Here is a 21663-nt window from a genome sequence, read left to right on the forward strand (position 1 = left end):
ACCCATTTTATTTTTTATGATATTGAAGCAAACTACTTGACCGCTTCTCATTAAGAACAGCAAAACTACCCAAAAGGAAAACTGGGTTTAAAACACCTTTACATTGGTGGATATGGGGCTACTTAGTTCCTTTTGCAAAACAGCATCTTGAATGGCTAAGAGGTCTTACTAACTCACAGCAGAATTGTTGCACGGATGACACAGCACTGGCATTCTTACTGTTACACTGCAGTGCCCAGTGAATGTATATTGACAAAAATACGTGTTTGCAAATATTTAGCATGTATACATCGCTTTTCCATTGCAATTGCAGTGCATGTTTTCTTAGCCACCACAGCTTTTTGCCTTACATTTAATTTAAACTTGCTGACAAAGGAACCTGTCACAGCCCTTTCTCTGCATCATTTTAATCTGTAAAACACAGCCCATTGTGTTGATCAGCATTAGAGCTTTACTGCGAGCATAAATGAATATGAGCTTGTAGAGTTCTTCAGAAATGTTGGCACACTGAAGAATTTAAGAACAACTTACTTCTGAACAGTTCAATGTCACCAAAATATTTGTGTTTTCTGCACAGTTACGTTAAGCAGAGGGCACCAACATGAAGAATCATCATTCTTTCTGCAGAAGCGCTCAGGGCCTTGCCCACCTTGAGGAACAAACTGTTGTAGCAGAAAAGCTGAAGAAAGCTAGTTGTGAGTAGCTGCACCAAGAGGTGCCAGGTAGGTCAAAGCTTGATGAAGGACGATTTTTGTAAAGCTTTTTCTTAGGACTAAAAAAAAGACATCATTAATTATCAGTGCACACTCTGAAGATTTACATTTTGCACAACTTTCACCCCCCTGAACATCTTGCAATCACATTTAGAGGAATTAATTTCAGGTGCACAGTAATTCAATAGAATGCACTTCCTTACTCACAGTTCTCTTTGATACATGCAACTGCATAGGTAGGCTCAGAAAGATCATCAGATGTTTGTTTTTAGCCAAAAGATACAAAAAGACAAGGACTAGACTGCAAGTTACTTCAGAGTGAAACAGAGATCTGGAAGGGACAGGTTTTTCTTACGTTGCTGCATCGCACTTCAACTGCCATTTTTTCAGCTCAGGGTACTTATAGTTTTCTGCACAAAATTTCTTCAGTCATAATGCCTGCTCAATGACAGAGGCCACAAAATGACCTTCTGAGAGACTTTTTTTATAATCTCCATTCAAATTCACAAGAAAGGCAACCAGGGCCTTCTATCCCAAGAGTTGGAAATCCATACTCTGCAACAATTTTTAGCTTAAGTAATTTTAGCAGATAATACAGCAGTAAGACCATATAATTAGCAGCACAAATATTCCAAATTGTGCGTTTTATCTACCCAGCATACTCAGTCTGTAAGCATTATTCTTTGCTGAGTGTTCTGGAGGCTCCCAAGGGCAAGCAAAGCAAGTCCCACCACTTAAGGAAACAACCCTAACTAAATGTATACACGTATTCTTTTCAACTGGCTTTCCTTAAAAGAAAAAATATTATTATCAAGTAAAGAGCAAATGCATTTGATGTTTCCCTTTTGGGTAAATGAAGATATGTTCAGTTTTTTCCCTGTCTTCTTAACATGAAATATCTAGCCCTTACTTCTTCATTTTCATGAAAAACTTAAAAGATCTTTGAACAACAACAAGAATATCACTTATGCCCTCAGTTTTACATCCCATTACTATAGAAAATGGTCCTTTTGTCATTACACTATTACATTCTTCTACAACCACAGCTAACATGGAAAATTGCTGCTTCATTGTCTAGGAAAACATTCTAATGCCTTCTCTCACTTGAAAATATAGGTACCTCCTTCTCAATACTTGCAAGTAAACTTAGAGGAGTTGTTCTGAAGTCACAGATCCTTGTGGGACAAGTCCTTCTCTGTAATCTTCTGGCAGATGGGTTTAACTGAACCTCTAAACTACAGTGCCCTCTAATTTTGGGCTTGATCATGCCAGACATTGAACACTGCAGAAAATGGACAAATAAGGGGATGCATATGTACATGAATAACTCAGCTGATATTTACATGCCCTTCTTACATGTGATCAAATTTTAATAAACTTTACACTTGTTGTAGGGAAAGGCTGCTAGTCCAGACCAGTGGCTATGCAAAATTAACTATTAATGGATAACATTTCCACCTTTACACAGAAATCCACTGGAACACAGAAAGAAAATTGTATTCAGGCACACAACTTAGTTAGATTAATTACTATTTTAAATTCAAAAGTATTTCACCTCATTTTAGGCAAGAATTTAATAGGAATTTAATTATGGCTAATAATGTGAGTTTCAGGTTATCTGAAAGTAACAACTTCAACTGACAATTTAATGGAAGGAAGGTAGGATATTACAATTAATGATGTCTCTTCTAATACCCTATTGCCTATGAGCAAGGAAAAAAAAAGGCAAACAGATCATCATTAATCTCAAATGAATCAAGTTTGGATGGAAAGATGGACTGTCTAATCTACAGTAGAAAGTATTGCTGTCGTTTTCTCTCTAACGGCTCTGCTCTACGTATTGTGAGCTATTAGCTGCTTTCTCACAGCATCATAAACATTTGGATGGCATTGTGAAGAAGCATTTTGACTAATTGCTCAGATCAGGAAAATAAATAATTTTCATTTCTAAGCTATTAGATTTAGCTGAAAGGGGTTGAATGGAGGTGACTGATACCATAGCCTGCTGTCTGCTCCCCGTGTCAGTTTGTTTTTTGTTTTACTGGGCTTGACAAAAATGAACATACATCCTTCAGTAGCCACTTCTCAACTGCTCTGCTCTCTGTCGCTTGGCTCTGAAACCCTATAGCAGCCCTAGGGATACTTATGAACTTCCCAGATATAAATAAAATATCCAAAATAAAAGACTATCTGAACAGGCTACAAGCAAACTAAAGAAACTTAGCAGTCAGGAGGAGAGAAGAAAAGCACTTAATTTGGCTCTGAGTGGTAACACCACTGACATTCGCCAGCGGCAAGGCCAGGCAGTGATTTCCCAGGGTTCCTACACAGACATGCACATGAATGCACTCAGCTTGGACACCACAGTACTTGTGAGCCCTGGGCTCAGTGCTGAGTCCAGCCTCCCAGCCTGCCTGCACTCAGGCATCTTCGTTGTTCCCACTCGTACTGATGTACCAGAAGATCACACAAAGGATGAGCAGGATGGTGAAAAGGAAGAATGTAGGGAAAACAGCTTGTTGTACGTCCCCAGGTGAGTGTGGAAGCTGGAGCACAGCAGGGAGGCACTGGTGCACATATAGATTTGTCTGTGATGTATGCATGCTTGCATCCCAGGGAGCACTCCAGCAGCACCACGAAACAGCCCTGTGTGCATCATCTTTTCTGTGCCCACCTCTTTACAGCCCATCTTCATCACTTGCAGCAAGAACAGCTATTTCACAGACAGAGAAACAACACACAGAATGTGTCAGATCTGACAGCATCTGCTTAGCAGACAAAACTTAACCTTTCTTCTGGGGGGAAAGTCCACAATCTTGCAGTGATCTAAATGTGTTACATATTTCTTCAGGAAAAAGAATAAATAAAAGCAAATAAAGTGGACATTTTCTCAGCTGTGGCCCTGCAGGTTGGGTCCAACAGCCAAGGGCTGTTTTACCCAGTTATCTCCACCCCTTCCCTCTATTTATGTACTTACTTATTTGTTTAGCTTTTGTCTCTCTATCTTCTGGAACTTGGGATTTATTTTCTAGTTCTACAATTCTATGATTCTTTGTCACTTACAGGAACGATTTTGCTGGGCAGTCAGCCAACATTGCAACTGCAGAAGAAATCTTTCTTGATTTACTCCTATGGACCTTAATGAATATTATTTGAATACACATGCTGCTTTACTAAGCTTCTAAATTATTCTAAGTTAATTTCTTGTTAATATTATTTTGACTTTATTTTATAATCGCATCTGTCTGAGGATAATGACCACAGGTACTGCCTTGTCTAGTAGTTTCTTTGTATGTTGTGAAAGATTTATTTTGTCTTGAATAAATAGATTATGCACGTGTTCTCTTTTTCAAACTAGTAAAGCTCAACATTTGAAAGAGCGGAATGAAAAACAAAGTTCTAATTTTAATTTCTTTAAGCTTTGTAATTTGTTTTTTTTCAGAAGTTTGTGTAGTGCACTACCACAGGTTACATGGCACTGTTTATCTCATCAGTATCTGAAGACTGCCTAGCCTTCATCCTTTCCTTTCCCTCTCCTTCCTTCCATTAGGTTTTCACACATCTCTCTCAACCTGATTGCTTGCCAGTCTCCTCACACACCCTCCCTGCTACTATTACTTGTGTCAACTTGTCTTTGCTTTCTTATATGCCCTGACATACGCTTGCCTTCTTGGAACTGAAAATATTATGCAGAAAGCTCCTGGTGTGGAAATATGTTAGGTATTTGTGCTGTTGCCAACAGGGTTAAAATTGCACCTACACTTTGCCATGAAATAATCACATTTTTTATTTGAACCACATTAACTGATGAATGGTGTCAGAGGCTACAACCAGCTATGGCTTTTAAGAAGTCATCACACTGCATATAAGTTCCTTAGCTGATATAAATTAGCAGCCTTGTTAGCATTGGATGAAGATTAATTAGATAATTTCCTTTTCCTGTTCTTTTTAAATTTTTTTTTTAATCTTTTTTTTATGATGGAGCTAGAAAACTCTAGAAGTCAAGATACAATTGCTTTTTCTTTTGTTAACATTTTAGTTACAATGCAATCCTGATTATTGTAGAGGTATGGAAATTTTAAGATCAGAAAGAATCATCAGATAACCTATCACAAGATAGACTCAGTGCAAATCACCATAGAATCATAGAATCACCAAGGTTGGAAAAGACCTCTACGACCATCTAGTCCACCTACCACCAATATCGTCCTGACCTGCTGTTTGATTTCATAACCCTTGTTACTGTTAAGCCCATTGAGTTCAGTTTAATTAGTATGTACCTTCCAGACAGCACCTGAATTTCATTAAAAATGAAAAATCTGTTTCTCAGAGCAATTTGTTCCAGTAGCTAATAAGGTGCATTTATGGAATGGATGAAGGGGAAAAAAAACCTCTCATTTTTAATCAGAATGTATTTAGCTTAAGTTCTCAGCCTTCATTCTTGTTGAAGTTCTTCAGTACCTACAATTTTCTCAGTACTTACACAACGTAAGCAATCTCAGTGTCACTGAAATACTCAGTTCATTAGGACATGTTATTTCCTCAGCATTTAATCACTCTTGCAGCTCTTATCTGTGCAATTGTGAATTTCAACCTGATTCAGGGACATTTAAACAGCAGATGTGATTACATCCAGAACAGAAATGAAAGCAGCTGCCAACCTTTTCACAGAATCACAGAATGGCCCGCGTTGGAAGAGACCTCAGGATCACGAAGCTCCAACCCCCTGCTACACACAGGGCCACCAACCTCCACATTTCACAGCATCCCAGGCTGCCCAGGGCCCCATCCAACCTGGCCTTGGACACCTCCAGGGATGGACGGGGCACCCACAGCCCCTCTGCGCAGCTGTTCCAGCACCTCACCACTCTCATAGCAAAGAACATTTGAGAGGAGTCTTTCCCTTTCCACGTTGCATTTGCTTTTTCACATCTGTGCACACTGACATACACCTACAGCAACGAGGAAATGCACTGTACAGCTTCCACAGCAATAAGCCAGAGAAAACGCCTGAAATCCTGCCCACAGCTGAGGTGCTGCTGATAACAGTGTAGTTAGGAAGAATGCTGGCAAAAATCCTGCTTCCTCCTCGTCACTGCAAAGCCCGTTAACCACAATGCAGCCGGCTGGGTGATACCGGGTGAAACGATCAGCTTCCCACCTTGAAAGAAATCCCACTTTGAGATCACACATCCCAGGGATTACGCTAGAGATGAATTTAACCCACGAGCGCACTAGACGGCAGCAATTTCACCACACAGCCCTGACCCCCCCCACCGCTACTCGCACGTCAGGGTCCGGACACAGGGCCGGCCGGCCGCCCTACGGCACAGCGCTTCCGCTCGGCGCATGCGCAGCAGCTCGCCCGAAGCCGTGGAGCGGGCCGCCTTCTTCCCGGTGGAGGGAACGCGGTGCGCGTGCGCCGGGCCGGCTGCCCGCCCGGTTCCGGCGGGGCGGAGCGGCGCGAGGCCGGGTCAGGCCAAACCGAGCCAAGCGGCAGCGGTACGCCATGCACGGCTGGTAGAGCGCTGGTGTAGCGGCGTTGTGCTGCCATGAATCTGCGGGGCCTGTTCCAGGACTTCAACCCCAGGTGAGGGCGGCCCGCTCCGGCACTGGTGGCCGCGGGAGGGCGGGGGGAGTCCGTGCGGTGCGGGGCTGCGTGCGGTGCGCGGCTGCGTGCGGTGCGCCGTCCGGGCACGGGGATCGCGGGCGGCGTTCCTTTGTTTTGGTCCTTTGAATGCGGGGCTTCCGCTGCCTTGCCGAGCAGGCTGGGAAGATGAGCTCGGTCTCAGTGACGCTAACGTTACGAAGGATTGGCAAACGAGGAAGCCCTTAAGGTGTGCGCGGGGCGGCAGGCTGGCCGCGTTCCGGGCTCGCGGAGCGGTGCCGAAGGGCGGTGCTCGGTCAGCTCCGTGCACCAGAGGAAGAGCGACGGACGTTTCAGGAAATGCGTTGTTGCGGCGATGTTCGACACCCACTCGAAAGTAATGGAAAAGCAGGGAAATGCGTTCCGGAACTATATGGGGTTTTGTTGTTGCCGAGTGCTGCTCGTTGTCTTTAAGGGACATCTGAGATCCTTGATCTGAATAGAAGCAAGGCAGCCTGACTTGTTGCGTTCTCGATGGCTGTGCGATGAGGGTGAAAGCGGGCAGTGCGAGTTACGGCGCTGGGATGAAGGCAGTGCTCCTGCTGGGCTGTTCTGCTCCTCAGTGAGTGCCGTGCTGTGTTATCCGCGCTTTGGGATACACGTAATTACTGGCGCGTTGCTGCAGCGCGATGATGCGCTTTATGGAGCAGATCCTCTGGTGAATGGCAGCGTGAGCGTGGGTGACTTTTTTTTTCCTTCCTGCGGTGTGAGCAGGTTGTGTCCTGCGCAGTTGTTCGTGTCATTCCTGCTGCTGCAGACAGCTCCTGTGCCCCTTCCCTGATATTCTATGTACACTTACTCCTTAGATTCACTTGCTTATGCAGTGTGTCATTGTAACTATTTTAAACTCACGTGGAGACCCTCAGCATTGCAGTGACAAGGTTGACTTGATAGTCGCTAACTTTGTTAAAAGCTTAACCTGTGGCGTTTTTGTTTGTTTGTTTGTTTTTTGTTTTTGTATAACGTTGCTTTCAATTAACAGATCGTAAAAGCAATCTGTGGAGCCTGCTGCATCGCAGCATGTAACAATCTTTTGTCTTTAATCATTCTTCAGAACAAAATTACATTGTTTTTGTAGCTTTGTCCACCCTATTTTTAACTTATATTATTTGATTTCTATGAAAGAATGCATTTCCCCACAACACATACAGCTGGCATGTTTCTAAGCCTGTAATAGCACAGCTCTGGACTGGATCCTTGTGGGAGGGAGCTATTTATAGAAGTCCATTCGTTATGTTTGTCATGAAGGAATGCTTTAGATGTGTTCCCTTGAAGCAGGGATTTTATATGTGAAAGATTACATGTTATGTTTGTGGTAGAATCTTTGACTCTTCAGACCTGATATGATTCCTTGCAAAGGACTTTGAAAGACGTTTCCTGATAGGAATTGTCCTGTTCAGTGTTAGCTACGACCGATTTACTTCTTCTTTAACAAATTGCGTTGCCTGCCTAAATTTCTTTTTGCTTGTTTTCTAGCAAATTTCTCATTTACGCCTGCCTGCTGCTTTTCTCTGTGTTGCTATCCCTACGTCTGGATGACAAAATTCAGTGGAGTTACTGGGCTGTGTTTGCACCAATATGGCTGTGGAAGTTGATGGTGATTGTTGGCGCCTCAGTGGGAACGGGAGTGTGGGCCCGAAACCCGCAGTATCGGTAAGTTGTGGCTGTTTGACTTGCAGAACAGAGGGAACGTAGGCCATCTTGCTACTGAAATAAACCCCAAAATAGGTTTTTAAAAACTGTGAGATATAACAACATCCGGAAGGTTTGTTTTTAATGTGCAGCTTGTGATAATCATTTAAAGTGAGTGCAGACAGTGTTTGATGGCTATGGATGTCTTCATCGGAGCTGCAACAGCTTCTCACAAGTTTTGAGAATATTGTCTTTGGGAAGTTAAAACCTGCCATGGGGGAACTCATCTTTCTGTTTGAACGTTGAGAATTCTTCTCTTTAATGTGATCTATATAAAAATGTGTCTTTATAGTACTAGAGATCTGCTATACTTAATTGGATTCTTTTCTTAAATCAGCTTCTTAAATATACAGATCATTTTGAAGAATGGAGGATTTTTCTTCACCTTGATATGTAACCTCAGTGTACAGATGAATGAGTATTTAGTTATTCTTGAACATGCAGTGAAGGTGGATAATTCTCTTTAGGCTAGAATTACATTTTGATAAGAAAAAACCACGTAGTAACAACTAATGTACACAGACATGTAATAACCACTAATATACGCAGACATGTAACATATCCAAAGTGAGGTACTATTATGAATTCCTGTTTGTTCTTTGCCAAAGGAGCGTAATTGTGATATTTTAATTATCAGTGGAAGCTAAAATAGCTTTAAGTCTTTTAAATGCACATATGTGCTGACTTTTCTGACAATCTCAATGGGATGTGAGCTTGAACGTGCTAAAGAAAGGAAACTACCTTAAATCAAATGTTATGAATTCATACCACTTTTCTTTCTATGATGGATATAAAATGGAAAGTCTTATGCACAGATCTTGTTCTGATGCATTCTACTGTGTGGTTCAAGACTGTCTGATTTGCCTTTGTATAGGAAAAAAGCACAGTTTCTCTGTCTGTGCTGTTATTATAGAGACTTTTTAAAAAATAAAAAATATGTAATATTCTGCTGGAATATGCAGAATTAGGGGACTAAAGACATTTTGTGGGGAAAGGTGTAGAGTCAATGAGAGCTGGGGCAGGAGCCAAGCAGGTAATTTTAGACTTGGTTATCACGCACGTTGCTAGGAAATAACTTGAGTGTTTAGTTTGTAATACAGAAATCCTGCTTTTTATCTGCATAGGTATTGAATCCTTAGAGAGTTTTCAAATTGTGAAAATTCCATTTGCTCTTTTGTCTGAATGGAAATAACCTAATTGTACAGCTTTATGGGGAGGAAGTCCTGTTTCTTCATCAGCGCTGTATTTTAACAGCGGTAACTGGGAGTAAGACATTTATTTAAACAACGGAGTTACCATCTCAAAACTAATCCCTGTAAGCAAAATGTTTTGGGCTGTTCGCAGAGCAGCATGCTTTCTCTTTGGCAAGTGAACTGAATACCTTCTTTACCTCTTTTTAGAGCAGAAGGAGAAACGTGTGTGGAGTTCAAAGCGATGTTAATTGCAGTGGGCATCCACCTGCTGCTGTTGATGTTCGAAGTCCTGGTGTGTGACAGAATCGAAAGAGGAACTCATTTTTGGCTTCTGGTCTTCATGCCGTTGTTCTTTGTATCTCCTGTGTCAGTTGCAGCCTGCGTATGGGGATTCCGACATGACAGGTCCCTGGAGGTAATTGTTGTGATGTATAAAAACTAGGACAGTGCAAGACAGTTTCTTAAGAGTTCCTCTTACAAAAACATAGCATACGTGGCTGCCTTACTTTGTTTGTCCTGACCTACTAAAATGAAAAGTTAGGATTGGGAATAATACTTTGAATCATCTCTTCCATTTATTATCTCTTTTCAACTACCAAATAGCAGTACGTCTTAAACCTGTCTGTTTATTATTATATGCTATAAGAACGTGCCACAAACTCTGACTATAAAATAATAGAAACTTGGAAACTGAAATTACTGAAAAGTACCTTCCATGTTAGGCAGCAGTACCCCTGGACTTCCTGAGCCCTGGATAATCAGAGTTGAAAGTTTCTTACCTTCTTAATCAGTGTGATTAATTTGGGAATGCAGGCAGCAGGTATAAAATGATAATTCCATGTTTTCTGCCTCTAGCTCCTTTCCTCCCTAACTAGATTCAGGAAATGCTCCTTAAACCCAAAAGAGACTTTTCAAGAACTTCCCATGGTTATGGCAATTGTAGTAGCGTATACGAACATCATTGTGAGCTCAGAAAAAGCTTGTTTTTGTATGTGATATTCATTACTTATTCTTTTCCCTGTTTGCATTCTTCTAGTTGGTTGGTCTTATGCTGAAGTGTGAGTTGTTTGTGTGCGTGTTTTTTACTTGTTTATACTTTTCAGAAGGTTAATGTTAGAAAATTACTTTAAATCCAGTTTTTTTTAGCTTTGTTAAAGCAACGCCTACTTAAACAGTGCAGAATTCTGAAGTATGGAAGTGCTTGATACCTGTTAGAATGTAGTTTTTCCCTCCCAATGTTATGAATTCCAAAGGCATTTATGCAAGAGAACACAGCGTGCGTGTATGTTACTGAGAAGTAGAGGACGTTGTCTGCCTCTGAGAAATACTTAATTTCAAAGGTGGCTTATGTATTCACATGTTAAGTAAAATAGAAAATGTTCTAAGCTTAACTACAGATATTCTTGAGGTTTTTTTCAGTTAATGTTTCTGTTTGATCTTTGAAATTCCTACCCGCCTAGGATTGGCCCATAAACGTCAGGAGTAGCACCTTGCTGAGTCCAGTGTTTGTTATGTTTGCCCACAATATCAGAGACAGATGTGGGAAGGTTCAACCTCTACTGTCGCAGCACCAACCAGTGTTCTGTTCCCCTTCATTGCTGTGTGATGGATGGTAGCAGAAGAGCAGTGTTAGAAAATGCCATCTGACATGGAAATGTGTATGAAGTAGAGGGGCAGGATTGAATTCCTCCATGTGGGAAAAAATGGCACCCATTGACATTCACTGGCACTTTCTGAACATGTATGGAGACCAAACAATGGATGTGAGCGCAGTGGTGCATCTCAGCAGTGGCAGCAGTGACCTGAAAGTCACTGAAGTCATGTTCCAGACAGCCATGCACAGCTATCACACCACAAAGTGAAGAGCATCTCAGTCAGCTCATCTGCATGAATCAGTGGATCCTGACCAGGAGATTGTATACAGAGTTGAATATTGACTGCAGTGCATGGGAAACAATGGTCACAGTGTTGGAAAATCACAGTTTATGCCAGGATGGTCCCATGAATGCTGACACAGGAATAGAAAGAACACCCTATGCAAATTTGTTAGGACCTATTGAATCATTGTGAGTTCCCTGGATTGTATAATTACTGGTAACAAGACATGATGGCATTGCTGTGAGCTACAGTCAAAACAGCAGTCTGTGGAGTAGCAACACATGATTTCCCCATGGGAGAGAAAGTTCATGATGCAGCCCCTAAGCAGATAAAGCAGTGTGCAGTGTCTTTTGTGATAGGAAAGATGTTGTCTTTCTGGATTTCCTGGAACCTGGACAGGCCATCAATTCTGACCACATCATGATGCTGACTGAGCTGAAGGCTTGACTTTGCAGAGTCTGGCCAGAGAACACAACCTTAGTTTTGCAACATGATAACACCAAGCCCCGTAATTGTCTGCAAATTGTGGAGCGCATCACCAATCTTGGCTGGACTGTCCTAACACACCCACCAGATAGTCAGAAGGCACCAAATTCGTATGCACTGACTTCTCTTTGGGCTGATGGGCAATGTTTTCCTCGCAAAGATGTAATCATAGCAGCTCTGAAACAGTGGATCACCTTCACTGGTGCAGATTTTGACAAGTATGCCATGCAGGCTCTTGTTCATCTCTGGCAAAAATGTGTAGCTAATAGTGGTGAAGTTGAAAAGCAGTGTTTTGTAGTTGAGAATTTTTCTTTATCAAATACAGTCATTGTGCTCTTTGTATCCATGGAAATAGTTATGAGGTGTTTTTTTCTGAGCTACCTGCATAGCAGCAATTGGGGTGCATGCAAGCTTTCATTTAATATTTGTCATGAAAACTATTGTTTTTCTATATTGCTTCACAAACTAGGTATCTTGCAAATTCAATAATTAATTTCTCATGTGGTCTTTTATTCTGTGTATTTCTTTTTCCTCAGAGTTTCAACTGGATTGCTCTTAGTTAAAGATGAAAATCACATAGATTTAATGTATTAGTGCAGCAATTAAAATACTTTTTTTTTTTTTTTTTTTTTTGAGACTTCATAACTTTGAATTTAAGGACTTCAAAAAAGATCTATCAATATTTATTATCTAAAGAAAATAGTTAAAGTTACTTCCTAATTTCTTTTTTGTTTTTCCAGCCTGAACAGTTTGGCTTTTTCCTTTGACAGATTCCCAAGTTGTCTTGCAACTAACCTTGTAATGCTAAGTGTTAACCAATGTATCTTTTCTTTCTAGCTGGAGATCTTGTGTTCAGTTAATATTCTGCAATTCATATTTATTGCCCTCAGACTCGATGAGATCATCAGATGGCCGTGGCTTGTATGTATTTTCTTCTTAAACTTGTTCAAATACTAAATTTTATATAAGTATTTGCTGCAGGGAACAATTAATGTGTATGGTCAGAATCTGTGATCTGTATTTTGCTTATTTAACAGTCCTTTGCTGAAAGTCTGACGTTTCATTCAGTAGTCATAGGAGACAGGCTGTTCTTTGGATAAGAGCATAGCATTCCTTCCTTCAGGGGAAGAGAGGCATGCCATCAACGGTAACCAGTCCCTGTCCAATTGCTGGAGAAAATAAAAACCTCAACAGAAGTTCCCAGTTGGAACAGTGAACTAGCCAGGAAAATGATTGTTGACTTAAGAAATGTGTAGGTAAATATTGTGTGATAAGTAACTTTTGTTATGCTACCATGTGTCTAAATCCGTTTACTGTGGTCACTATCAAAATATGAAACAGTAGATTTAAGCACATGGTTTTAGAATACAGAAGTTCTGTATCTGGATTTCTGTAAACTGCATAAGGCTAGTAGCCTGTCATGATTGCGATTGTTATTTTCCAAGCAACATGGTGAAGGATCTCCTGTAGATACCTCCTTGAGTAAGTTGTCCAATGTAGAAAACGTTGAAGTCAATTTCAATACTGTTTGAGCCCATTCAAAATCACAAGAAGTTTTATTCAAGCAGACCTATCTTCATTTTTCATTGTTTTGGCTTGATGGAGTTCACAGAGCTTACTGAGGAGTCCCAGAGAGTTGATATGGCTCGTAACAGTCCATATGACTTTGTGAAGCTTTTTTGTTAGAGATGAAATGGGTTGGAGGATTACCCTCGATTTTATTCTTCTTTTTCAGTCTTAATATGTGGGTCCTTATTGTAACTTACTGTTAGTGCCTTATGTAAATAAATAAAGGCAGAAAGCAGTAAGCTTCTTTTTTCTTTCAGGTTGTCTGCGTTCCGTTGTGGATCTTGATGTCCTTTCTCTGCCTGGTGGTGCTCTATTACATCGTTTGGTCTGTTCTGTTCTTGCGTTCAATGGATGTGATTGCTGAGCAGAGGAGGACGCACATCACAATGGCTGTCAGCTGGATGACAATTGTGGTTCCTCTGCTCACCTTTGAGGTAGGATGAAGTGTAAGGAGTTTTGTGTTTCTTCTTTGTTCAGTGAGTAATGAATATTGTGTGCGCTCTCTCTCTCTCTCTAAACTTGAAATTAAGATGCCCTGTTTGTTTGGGAATAAATATAAACTGTAAATAGGAAAACCAAGAATCATGTTTTTGTTTGTGTGCATGTAAAATCTGTTTCACAATGAATCTGTTGATTCATATTTCTGTAGAGGCCATTTTTCTTAAATCTCTGAAGCTAAAGGTCCAAGGTCACTGCATGTTTTAGAGAACTTTGGAGATGGATATTACAAACTGACATTATTTTTCTTTCCTGTTTAGATTTTACTAGTACACAGACTAGATGGGCACAATTCTTTCTCTTTTATACCCATATTTGTTCCTCTGTGGCTTTCACTGATAACTTTAATGGCAACAACATTTGGGCAAAAAGGAGGAAATCACTGTAAGTATTTATTAATTGATGCTACGGATGTTGCAGTTTGGTGTTTTTTCACAGCAAGGCAATTTAACTTAATAGGATTTTTCAGAGTTGAAAAGAAGCTGCATAGAAAATTGTTCTGGGTGAATTTTCATGCTGTTGATAATTTGCAGCCAAATTAGTTTGGAAAGGCAAACATCCTATTTATCTTTTGTTAGGGTTGTATGATATATGAAGTAGAGCAGTTGGTCATCAGGTATAATCTCTGTGAAAAGATGGGTGTGCGTTTTATAGGCAAATCTTTAATTATCTTGGTTCACTGAAAGGTTTGACTTGGGGCAGACTGCTCAACGCTGACCTTGGTATTCATTGACAGAAGAGTGCCATCTACTGAATCACAAGTGGCACTTCATTAAATGCTCTCTTTCAAATGTTTAGATAGAAAGTACATGATAAACAGAAGAGGTACTGTTGTTTTAATCTAGAATAAATGCCGAGGATGAGATGCTACTCTCTAGCTAACGACAGAAGTATTTGGGGAATACTGGGCACGTAGCCTGACATACATTAGTAAATCTATGTCATTGCAGCATCTCTGGTACTGTAACCTATGCATATCAGTGAAAATTGGCATGAATGTCTTCTCAGGTGGCAGTTTTTGATTGCTGGAGTGATGCAAGGCCTTTCTTGTTCTGTTTATTTACTAATGTGCTCCTTAACATGAATTGTACTGGCTTCTTGCTATAGTGTATAGCTGTAATGTGTGCATGTGCACACACTTGTGTATGTATCACCTGACCTGTAATGTTATGGCTGCTGTCAGTGATGCTGAGAAACAGCACTAACGTAAATTTTAGATTGCTAATGAAAACAGTCAGGAGAACCTAAGAAGGCAGATGAAGCAGTCTTGGTTTCTTCAGTTTACTTCTAACTGTTTGCAGTCATGTGAAAGGTGGTGGTTTGTTTGGTTGTTTTTTTTAGGGTGGTTTGGAATTCGCAAAGACTTCTGCCAGTTCCTGCTTGAGATTTTCCCATTCCTACGTGAATATGGAAATATCTCCTATGATCTTCATCACGAAGATAACGAGGAAGCAGAAGAAACCCCAGTTCCTGAGCCACCAAAAATTGCACCGATGTTTCGAAAAAAGACTGGAGTGGTCATTACACAGAGTCCTGGGAAATATGTGATTCCACCTCCCAAATTAAATATCGATATGCCAGATTAAGATGACAACAGCCTGTTAAAACTGGAACTGGGAATCAACAGACAAATGCAGTTCATCTCATGCCTCGTCCCAATTAATTTAAAATAGCTTTTGCTTGATTCAGTGGCGCGGATCACAAAAATGGGAGATCTTGAAGATTGAGAGTTTTTCCACAGAGATTTTGTGAACCTCTCTAATGGTTCACTTGGCACACATGCCTGTATAGTATTTATATGAACATTTTAGCAGTGTAATATATTGTTTAAAAGTCTCGTCCTGTACAGTATAAGTATTATCTAAAAGTATTTTTTTAAAAAGCCTGTATGAAATGCCTGTTCTATTCCAAGTGTCTTTCGGGTTATAAATATACGCTCATTTTCCATGTCTGTGCTGAGTAGTTGTGGATGTCTTGATATAGTACCTCTTTTCTCTTTTTTGCTCAGCCACAATCATTAGTTTAATTTTGAAAGCACTGGTGTGTTGTGCTTCTGAGGAAGGACTGGAAAGATTCTGGGGAGGAAATTGAATGTATAGCAGCTTACTTGATGCTTTTGAGTTAGCTATGTAGATTGGTACGTATTTCAGTTTTTGCAGTGGCTTGGGAGTGAAGTTGCTTTTCCAGGTTCACTTTCTAACTCCTCCTGAGCATTATGTATGCCACCCTGTCATTAGTTTGGCTGTTTAATAAACTGTTGCCTCTTGCATTGTGTGCGTAATCTATGCCAGAAAGATTAGTTTTCAGGTTGGTTTGCTGATATAAATATCTTAACTCAGTCTTCATTACCAACTTTTTTGTATGGTATCTTTAGTACAGATGATTAAACTTGAAAATAGGAACTGGTCCATGTTGGTATAGTTTTTTTCATTTGAGGAGAGATCTGTTTTTACTGGTTTACTTAGCATCCAGCTGATTTCAAGAAATTAGTCTTTGAAACCTATATTCCATTAAGTTCTACCACCTACCATCAGCTGCCTGTACCTTGTACTTCCTCTTTCTGTTTGCACAAACCCACGGCTTATTTAAATATCGTGGATCATATTTCCTCTCTCTTAGTATGGCAGTGATATAAGAGTGTATGGACACTTCTGTGTGTATGAAAGGCCTTCAACTGAAAAGCTGCAAAGAACTTAATTTGTAGTGCTGCAGCCCACCTTGTTCCTCCCTTCTCAGTTGGTGCCATTTGTTCCTAGTGGCCTGGCTAGCAGGATGCAGCCCAGCTGGTGCTGTAACTACCTTCTGCTGAAGGAGTCAGCTAAGCTGAGGAAAAAGTAGAGCTTTCTTTACCAGGAGGTCTTCTGGTCTTCTGAACAAGCTAGTTAACTTGGCAGACTCAACTTCTGTCCTAGTATGTGACAGAAGAGAAGCTTCTGGTACAATCTCAGGAACTCCAGTTGAAGAGGCTTTTCCATCAACCTCAGGTAAAAAGAATGTGCTTAATTCTACTAGGGAGAGCTCTATGGGAGCTGGTAGCTTTCCATATTTATATATATAAAAAAATAAAATAATAATAATAATAAAATATACATTATTATTTTTTTTTTTTTAAGCAGCCCTGGAACCTTTCTGGAAGCACTCCATTTCAAACTCTTCAGTGAGATGAGGACACTGTGGTGTGTGGTATCTAGAACAGCTTGAAGAGGAAGTGCAAGTAAGGAGAGGGCTGCTGGGATGTTCTGAAATTGGAAACATGAAACATTTCACTCATGACCTTCATCTCTGGGGATTCAGCAGAAAATACTTCCAAGCTTTGGCATGTTCAAAAGCTCTCTAGATGGAGCAGCAGCTGGGGGGCGTATGTCGGATCCTCTTCATGCGAGCTAATTTCTCAGAACACTCTTGTGTGGCACATTTATGCTCAAACAAGCTGTTCTGAACCTGTGAAAGGGAGAGAATGCTCCTGAAAGTTCTTTTTAATATATTATGAGATTAAAATTTTTAGTTCTTCAATCTTGAAATGGTGACAACTGTCTCCTTTGCATTTTATACTGATGTTTCTAGTGCAGCCCAAACTTAATAAGGATTGTCCAAAATGCAAGTAAAGCTTTGGTACAAGAAAGGAAGAGCATATTCCCTGCATCTGCCCTGTGTCCATAGTGGAATAAATGCCACCCAGGGAGAAGCAGGGGTGTTCTGCCTGCATGGGGAGCTGCTCCGTTCTCAGCAGCTCCAAGGCAAGACATGCAAATGTTCAAATAATCTGTCTTAATGAAAAGTGTTCTCCAGTTCTGTTATCCTTTTTTGGGTTTTTTGGTTTTTTTTGAACTGGAATCCTGCTTAGCTCCTAAAAGAGAACAGCTTCAGACCAAAACTAAGAGGGGTGAGTGTCACTGGCTTTCACTGAAGAGAATGTGTGGGCTTGCTATCAGGAAATAAAGTTTCATTCAGAAATGAAAATACTATGGTAATGCCTCTGTTCCATGTGAGAAAAAGAGTTCAAGATCAGTGTATGAGATTCATGTAATCTTTTAAGCAATTGTTTCCCAGTGGTGGTTTGTAATTCCAAACTTGAAGAAACTGCTTCAGATTTAGCAGCTGACTGACTAACACTTGACCTCTAGTGTTTGTTAGTTCTTTATATATATATTTATGTATATATAACCAGACACACATGCATCACACAGCATTAGACTGGACTTTAAATCGAACACATTACCTTGACCATGCATTACAAAATTATGATTTATTTACACTTGTATGTACATAAAACATCTAGTGAAACGTGACTCATTTTCAGTAATGATCATAAAAAATGTCATCTTGATTCTCTCTCTTCAGAATAGCAATTCTTCAAGCAATTACTTTTGGAAGGAATACTGTTCAATTCACTGGTATTTAAGAAGGCGATCTGTCAAGAAGTTTGCACTTAGGCAGAAGAAAACACAGTGTGGGGCAACTCCTATGATGCTGAAGGGATCAATTCATCAGGGATGTCGACCTGCCACACTCCTCTGCTCCCTTTTGCAGGGATTGGTTCCAGAAGCCATCTTGGATTTGAAACAACAGTCAGATATTTCTGTTCTAGATTACTGAGAACAGCTTTGTTTTCCAGCTCCAAAGTCTTTTCAGGAGGTACATCTTCTGGATACAAGGATGTCTCTCCAATGTCAATTAATCCTGTATCAGAAAACAAAACAGTTTGAGAAACTAGAAAAAAGTTTTCCAAAAGTAAAACCTCCCAGAGGACATACAAAGCTGCTGATTTATGCTGCCAAAAGAAGACAGTACAAAATATGCACACCTTAAACAAGTGTCGGTCGTTGCAGAAGACAGCTTGTTGCAAGAGGGAATTTCAATGTTGTTTAAAGATTAAAAATACTAAATTACCAAGGAAGCTTTTACAACTACCCAGTTTAGCATGCAGTTTACATGAAGGTTACCAATCCACACATTCCTTAGTACCTAACAATTTTTAGCACCATAGAACCAGTCTTCTGGAACAAGCAATAGAAGGAATTGCTAAAAATATGCAAATGAGAATGTGAGATACAGGGTGTGAAAACTGAACTGATACCTAGAAGGAATGTTTGACACACACTTTGTGATATTCAGAGCAGTAATACACATTATTCTTCCTGTTGGAAATATCCAAGTAATGTATCAGGACGGTATCTCTGATGAAGCAGATTTTATTAGAAGATGCAATGTTGGGCCTCCTGCAAGCAGGAGAGCTTGCAGAAAGCAGCCTTACATCTTTTATGCCCCATTACTCTACGCTGATCTCTTTCTCCCCTGGTTCCTCGTTGGCTGGGTACTTCAGGATCACAATCTTCCTGACACTCAACTAAACATACGGATACTGGCTAAACATCAATTTCTGCTAGCTAAGCACATATCACTAATTAGTTAAGTTCTCACATTTGCTCATTCAACACTTGGTCATTGTTTCTGGACATCTGCTCGTCCTTGCATAGAGATAAGCTTGGAAGGAGGACAGGGGGGAGTATCTTAATGCCTGCCTGTTGCATCCCAACCTACCCACAGAGCAAGGCAAGCCAGCCTTGTGTAGAGGCCCTGGCTTCTCTGATGTTTGTTAAGTCTGTTTTTCTTTTGCTGAGGGTCTCTTTTCCGAACAGAATAGCCCTACAATATGCTTTCTAGTCCATAACACTATACCTATGCTATTTGGAACATTTAAAAACTATTGCAGTGTTGCAAGCAAAAATTAGTCACAATTCAGCAACTATATTTCTAACATAGATGGTATTTCTACTTTTTCACAACAGCTATTTCTAAGTTACAAAATACAAATACACTGTGCTCTACTTCTTCAGATCAATTTCCCTTTTTAATATCTAATGCAGAAACAACATTCCATTCCTACATTCTGCACAAAATAATTCAAGAAGCATCACTCTATCCTAACTTTGTACTACAGAAATAAAATCATTCTCTGCCCAAGTAATAAGACCGATAGAGCAGCTGTAGAACTGAAACAGAATTGATCTAACATGACATGAAAAGCAATGCCGTATCACAAGTTCACTTGACTGTACTGCACTGCAAAACGCTGCAGGATTTCATATGCTCGAAGATGTAATAAAAAAAGTGGAACTGCCACCCTGCCCAGAGCTGCTCAGCTCGGGGAGCAGCATTGCCCAGCACAGCTGGATGGCGATGCCGTGACGAGCCCGGCCGTGCAAAGCAGGCACCCGTCCGAAGAAAACACGCCGAGATGAAAAGCTTGCTCGGAAATGCACGGCCCACAGCTGCCCACCTGCGATAACTCCTCTGCCGAACTGCTCCCCTTTTTCCAGCAGCTCCTGCACCTCCTGCAGCGTCATTCCCAACCTATCCAAAAGAATCGCCCTCCACGACTCATCCTCCCAGTCCTTAACGGCGATATGAACAGCCACGGTGCGGTTCCGGTACTTGGCGAGCACCGGCCGCCAGCGAGTCTCTATGGTCTTGATCCGGTTTAAAACCAGCCCAGCGTAGGGCTGGCGGAAGGAGAGGCACCCGACCTTCATCTCTGCTTTCATCTGCAACCGCCGGGTTTCGGGTACGCAAACGCGGCCGGCAGCACCCCGCTATCGCCGGCCCTTGCCCGGCCCTACCGCCCAGCACGGCGCGGCCGGCCCCGCTCCCGTTCCGCACCGCGCTCAGGGCTGCCGGCGGAAGGAGAGAGACGGGGCGGAGCGGCGCCGGGCGGCCGTGGCGCTGCCGAGCCGAGGCGCTGCCGCCTGCTGGATGGCTGAGCGGGGCGGAGAGCTGCGGGAGCTACAGGGAGGAATAGTAACGCTCACACGCGGGAATGCGACCGAGCTCGCCGACGGCGAATCCTGGCTGCTGTGGCTTTTAGCGCTGTGTGAAAACGCGTTCTAAACCACGAGAAGTCTCAAAATAGCGGGATCTCAAAGGCAGGAAGAGAAGGATGATCCGGTAGAATCAGAGACGGGCCGCTCGTTTAGTTGAGAAAGGCAGAGGAAGTTCACCGGCGAAGGGTAAGATCGAGAGGATGCTTTTGTTCTGTGCGGTTGTTTGTCAGCGCTGTGTAGCAGCGGGGCTCCGCCGTCACCGCGCGGCTCTGCAGCCGCCCAGGGCAGTGGCGGCGGGGGTTGATGAGCGGCGCTTTAGGGGCTTCTGCTGAGAGCTCCCAGCGCCCCCTCGGTGGTTATTTTGTATGCTGAATTATTTAATGGCTGATAGCATTTAAATGCTGAGAGCTCATTTATCATATTTCTGTTGTCTGAGTTTCTTTTTTTTTTTTTTTTTTTTTTCCTTGGGCACATCATAGAATCCTTAGAGTTGGAAGGGACCCTTAAAGCCCATCTGGTCCAACTCCCCTGCAGCGAACAAGGACACCCACAGCTCCATCAGGTACTCAGGGCCTGTCCAACCTGACCTTGTGCACCTCCAGGAATGGGGCACCAGCACCTCCCTGGGCAACCTGTGCCAGTCCCTCACCACCCACACTGTAAAAGACTTTTTCCTTACATCCAACCTAAATCTACCCTCTTTAGGCTTAAAACCATCTCCCCTTGTTGTGTCACAACAGACCATGCTGAAGAGCCTGTCCCCTTCTTTCCTGCAGCTAATGAAGTGTTCCAGATGTTCCAGATGGAATCATTTCAGCCCTTTATATAATGTCATATCAGGAGAGTAATGGATGACGAGAATTTAAGGTCGTTGTAGTTTTTACGGGGTTATTATTTTAAATGTCCCTTAGCTTTAAGCTATTTCCATCTTACTAGATGTGCATTAGTTGAGGAACCTGTTGAATCTGATTAGCATTGCAAGTATGTAATAAGCTTTTGTGCTTTTTCTTGTATTTCAGTATTTTTCCCCTGCATTATTCGTTTATATGAGGGCTCAGGGGAAGTTTTCTTCTGTGTTTTATGCTTGGTTTGCTTTACTCTCATAGAAATTTTAGCAAGATGTGTATGACGTTTGGTTGCACAAATAAATTTTTTTTTTTTCCTGA

The 21663-nt window shown here is 41.5% G+C and overlaps 2 protein-coding genes and 1 long non-coding RNA gene across 4 annotated transcripts; 2 read left to right on the forward strand and 1 right to left on the reverse strand.

Annotated features, from left to right (window-relative positions):
• The first annotated feature begins 6143 nt into the window (after positions 1-6143).
• Positions 6144-15945, forward strand: TMEM185A (transmembrane protein 185A). Of its 2 annotated transcripts, none has more exons than XM_052673239.1 (7): positions 6144-6303; positions 7837-8013; positions 9453-9660; positions 12447-12530; positions 13436-13612; positions 13937-14060; positions 15018-15945. In XM_052673239.1, the coding sequence occupies exons 1-7, from the start codon at positions 6266-6268 to the stop codon at positions 15260-15262; spliced, it is 1053 nt and encodes a 350-aa protein (XP_052529199.1). In that variant the 5' UTR covers positions 6144-6265; the 3' UTR covers positions 15263-15945. The 2 variants fall into 2 exon arrangements, with proteins under 2 accessions (XP_052529199.1, XP_052529197.1); XM_052673237.1 differs by lacking the exon at positions 6144-6303 and adding an exon at positions 6417-6922.
• Positions 15946-17903: 1958 nt separating this feature from the next.
• Positions 17904-20343, reverse strand: LOC128075986 (protein EOLA1-like). Its single transcript, XM_052673216.1, has 2 exons — positions 19957-20343; positions 17904-18356 (listed from the first exon to the last, which is right to left on the reverse strand). The coding sequence occupies exons 1-2, from the start codon at positions 20219-20221 to the stop codon at positions 18139-18141; spliced, it is 483 nt and encodes a 160-aa protein (XP_052529176.1). The 5' UTR covers positions 20222-20343; the 3' UTR covers positions 17904-18138.
• A 147-nt stretch (positions 20344-20490) lies between these two features.
• Positions 20491-21663, forward strand: LOC128075987 (uncharacterized). The gene is made up of 2 exons (XR_008204184.1): positions 20491-20683; positions 20977-21663. It is a non-coding gene; the product is annotated as an uncharacterized LOC128075987 (long non-coding RNA).

Source organism: Tympanuchus pallidicinctus, unplaced genomic scaffold (genome assembly GCF_026119805.1).
Source record: "Tympanuchus pallidicinctus isolate F22 unplaced genomic scaffold, pur_lepc_1.0 scaffold13, whole genome shotgun sequence".
Lineage (NCBI taxonomy): Eukaryota > Metazoa > Chordata > Aves > Galliformes > Phasianidae > Tympanuchus > Tympanuchus pallidicinctus.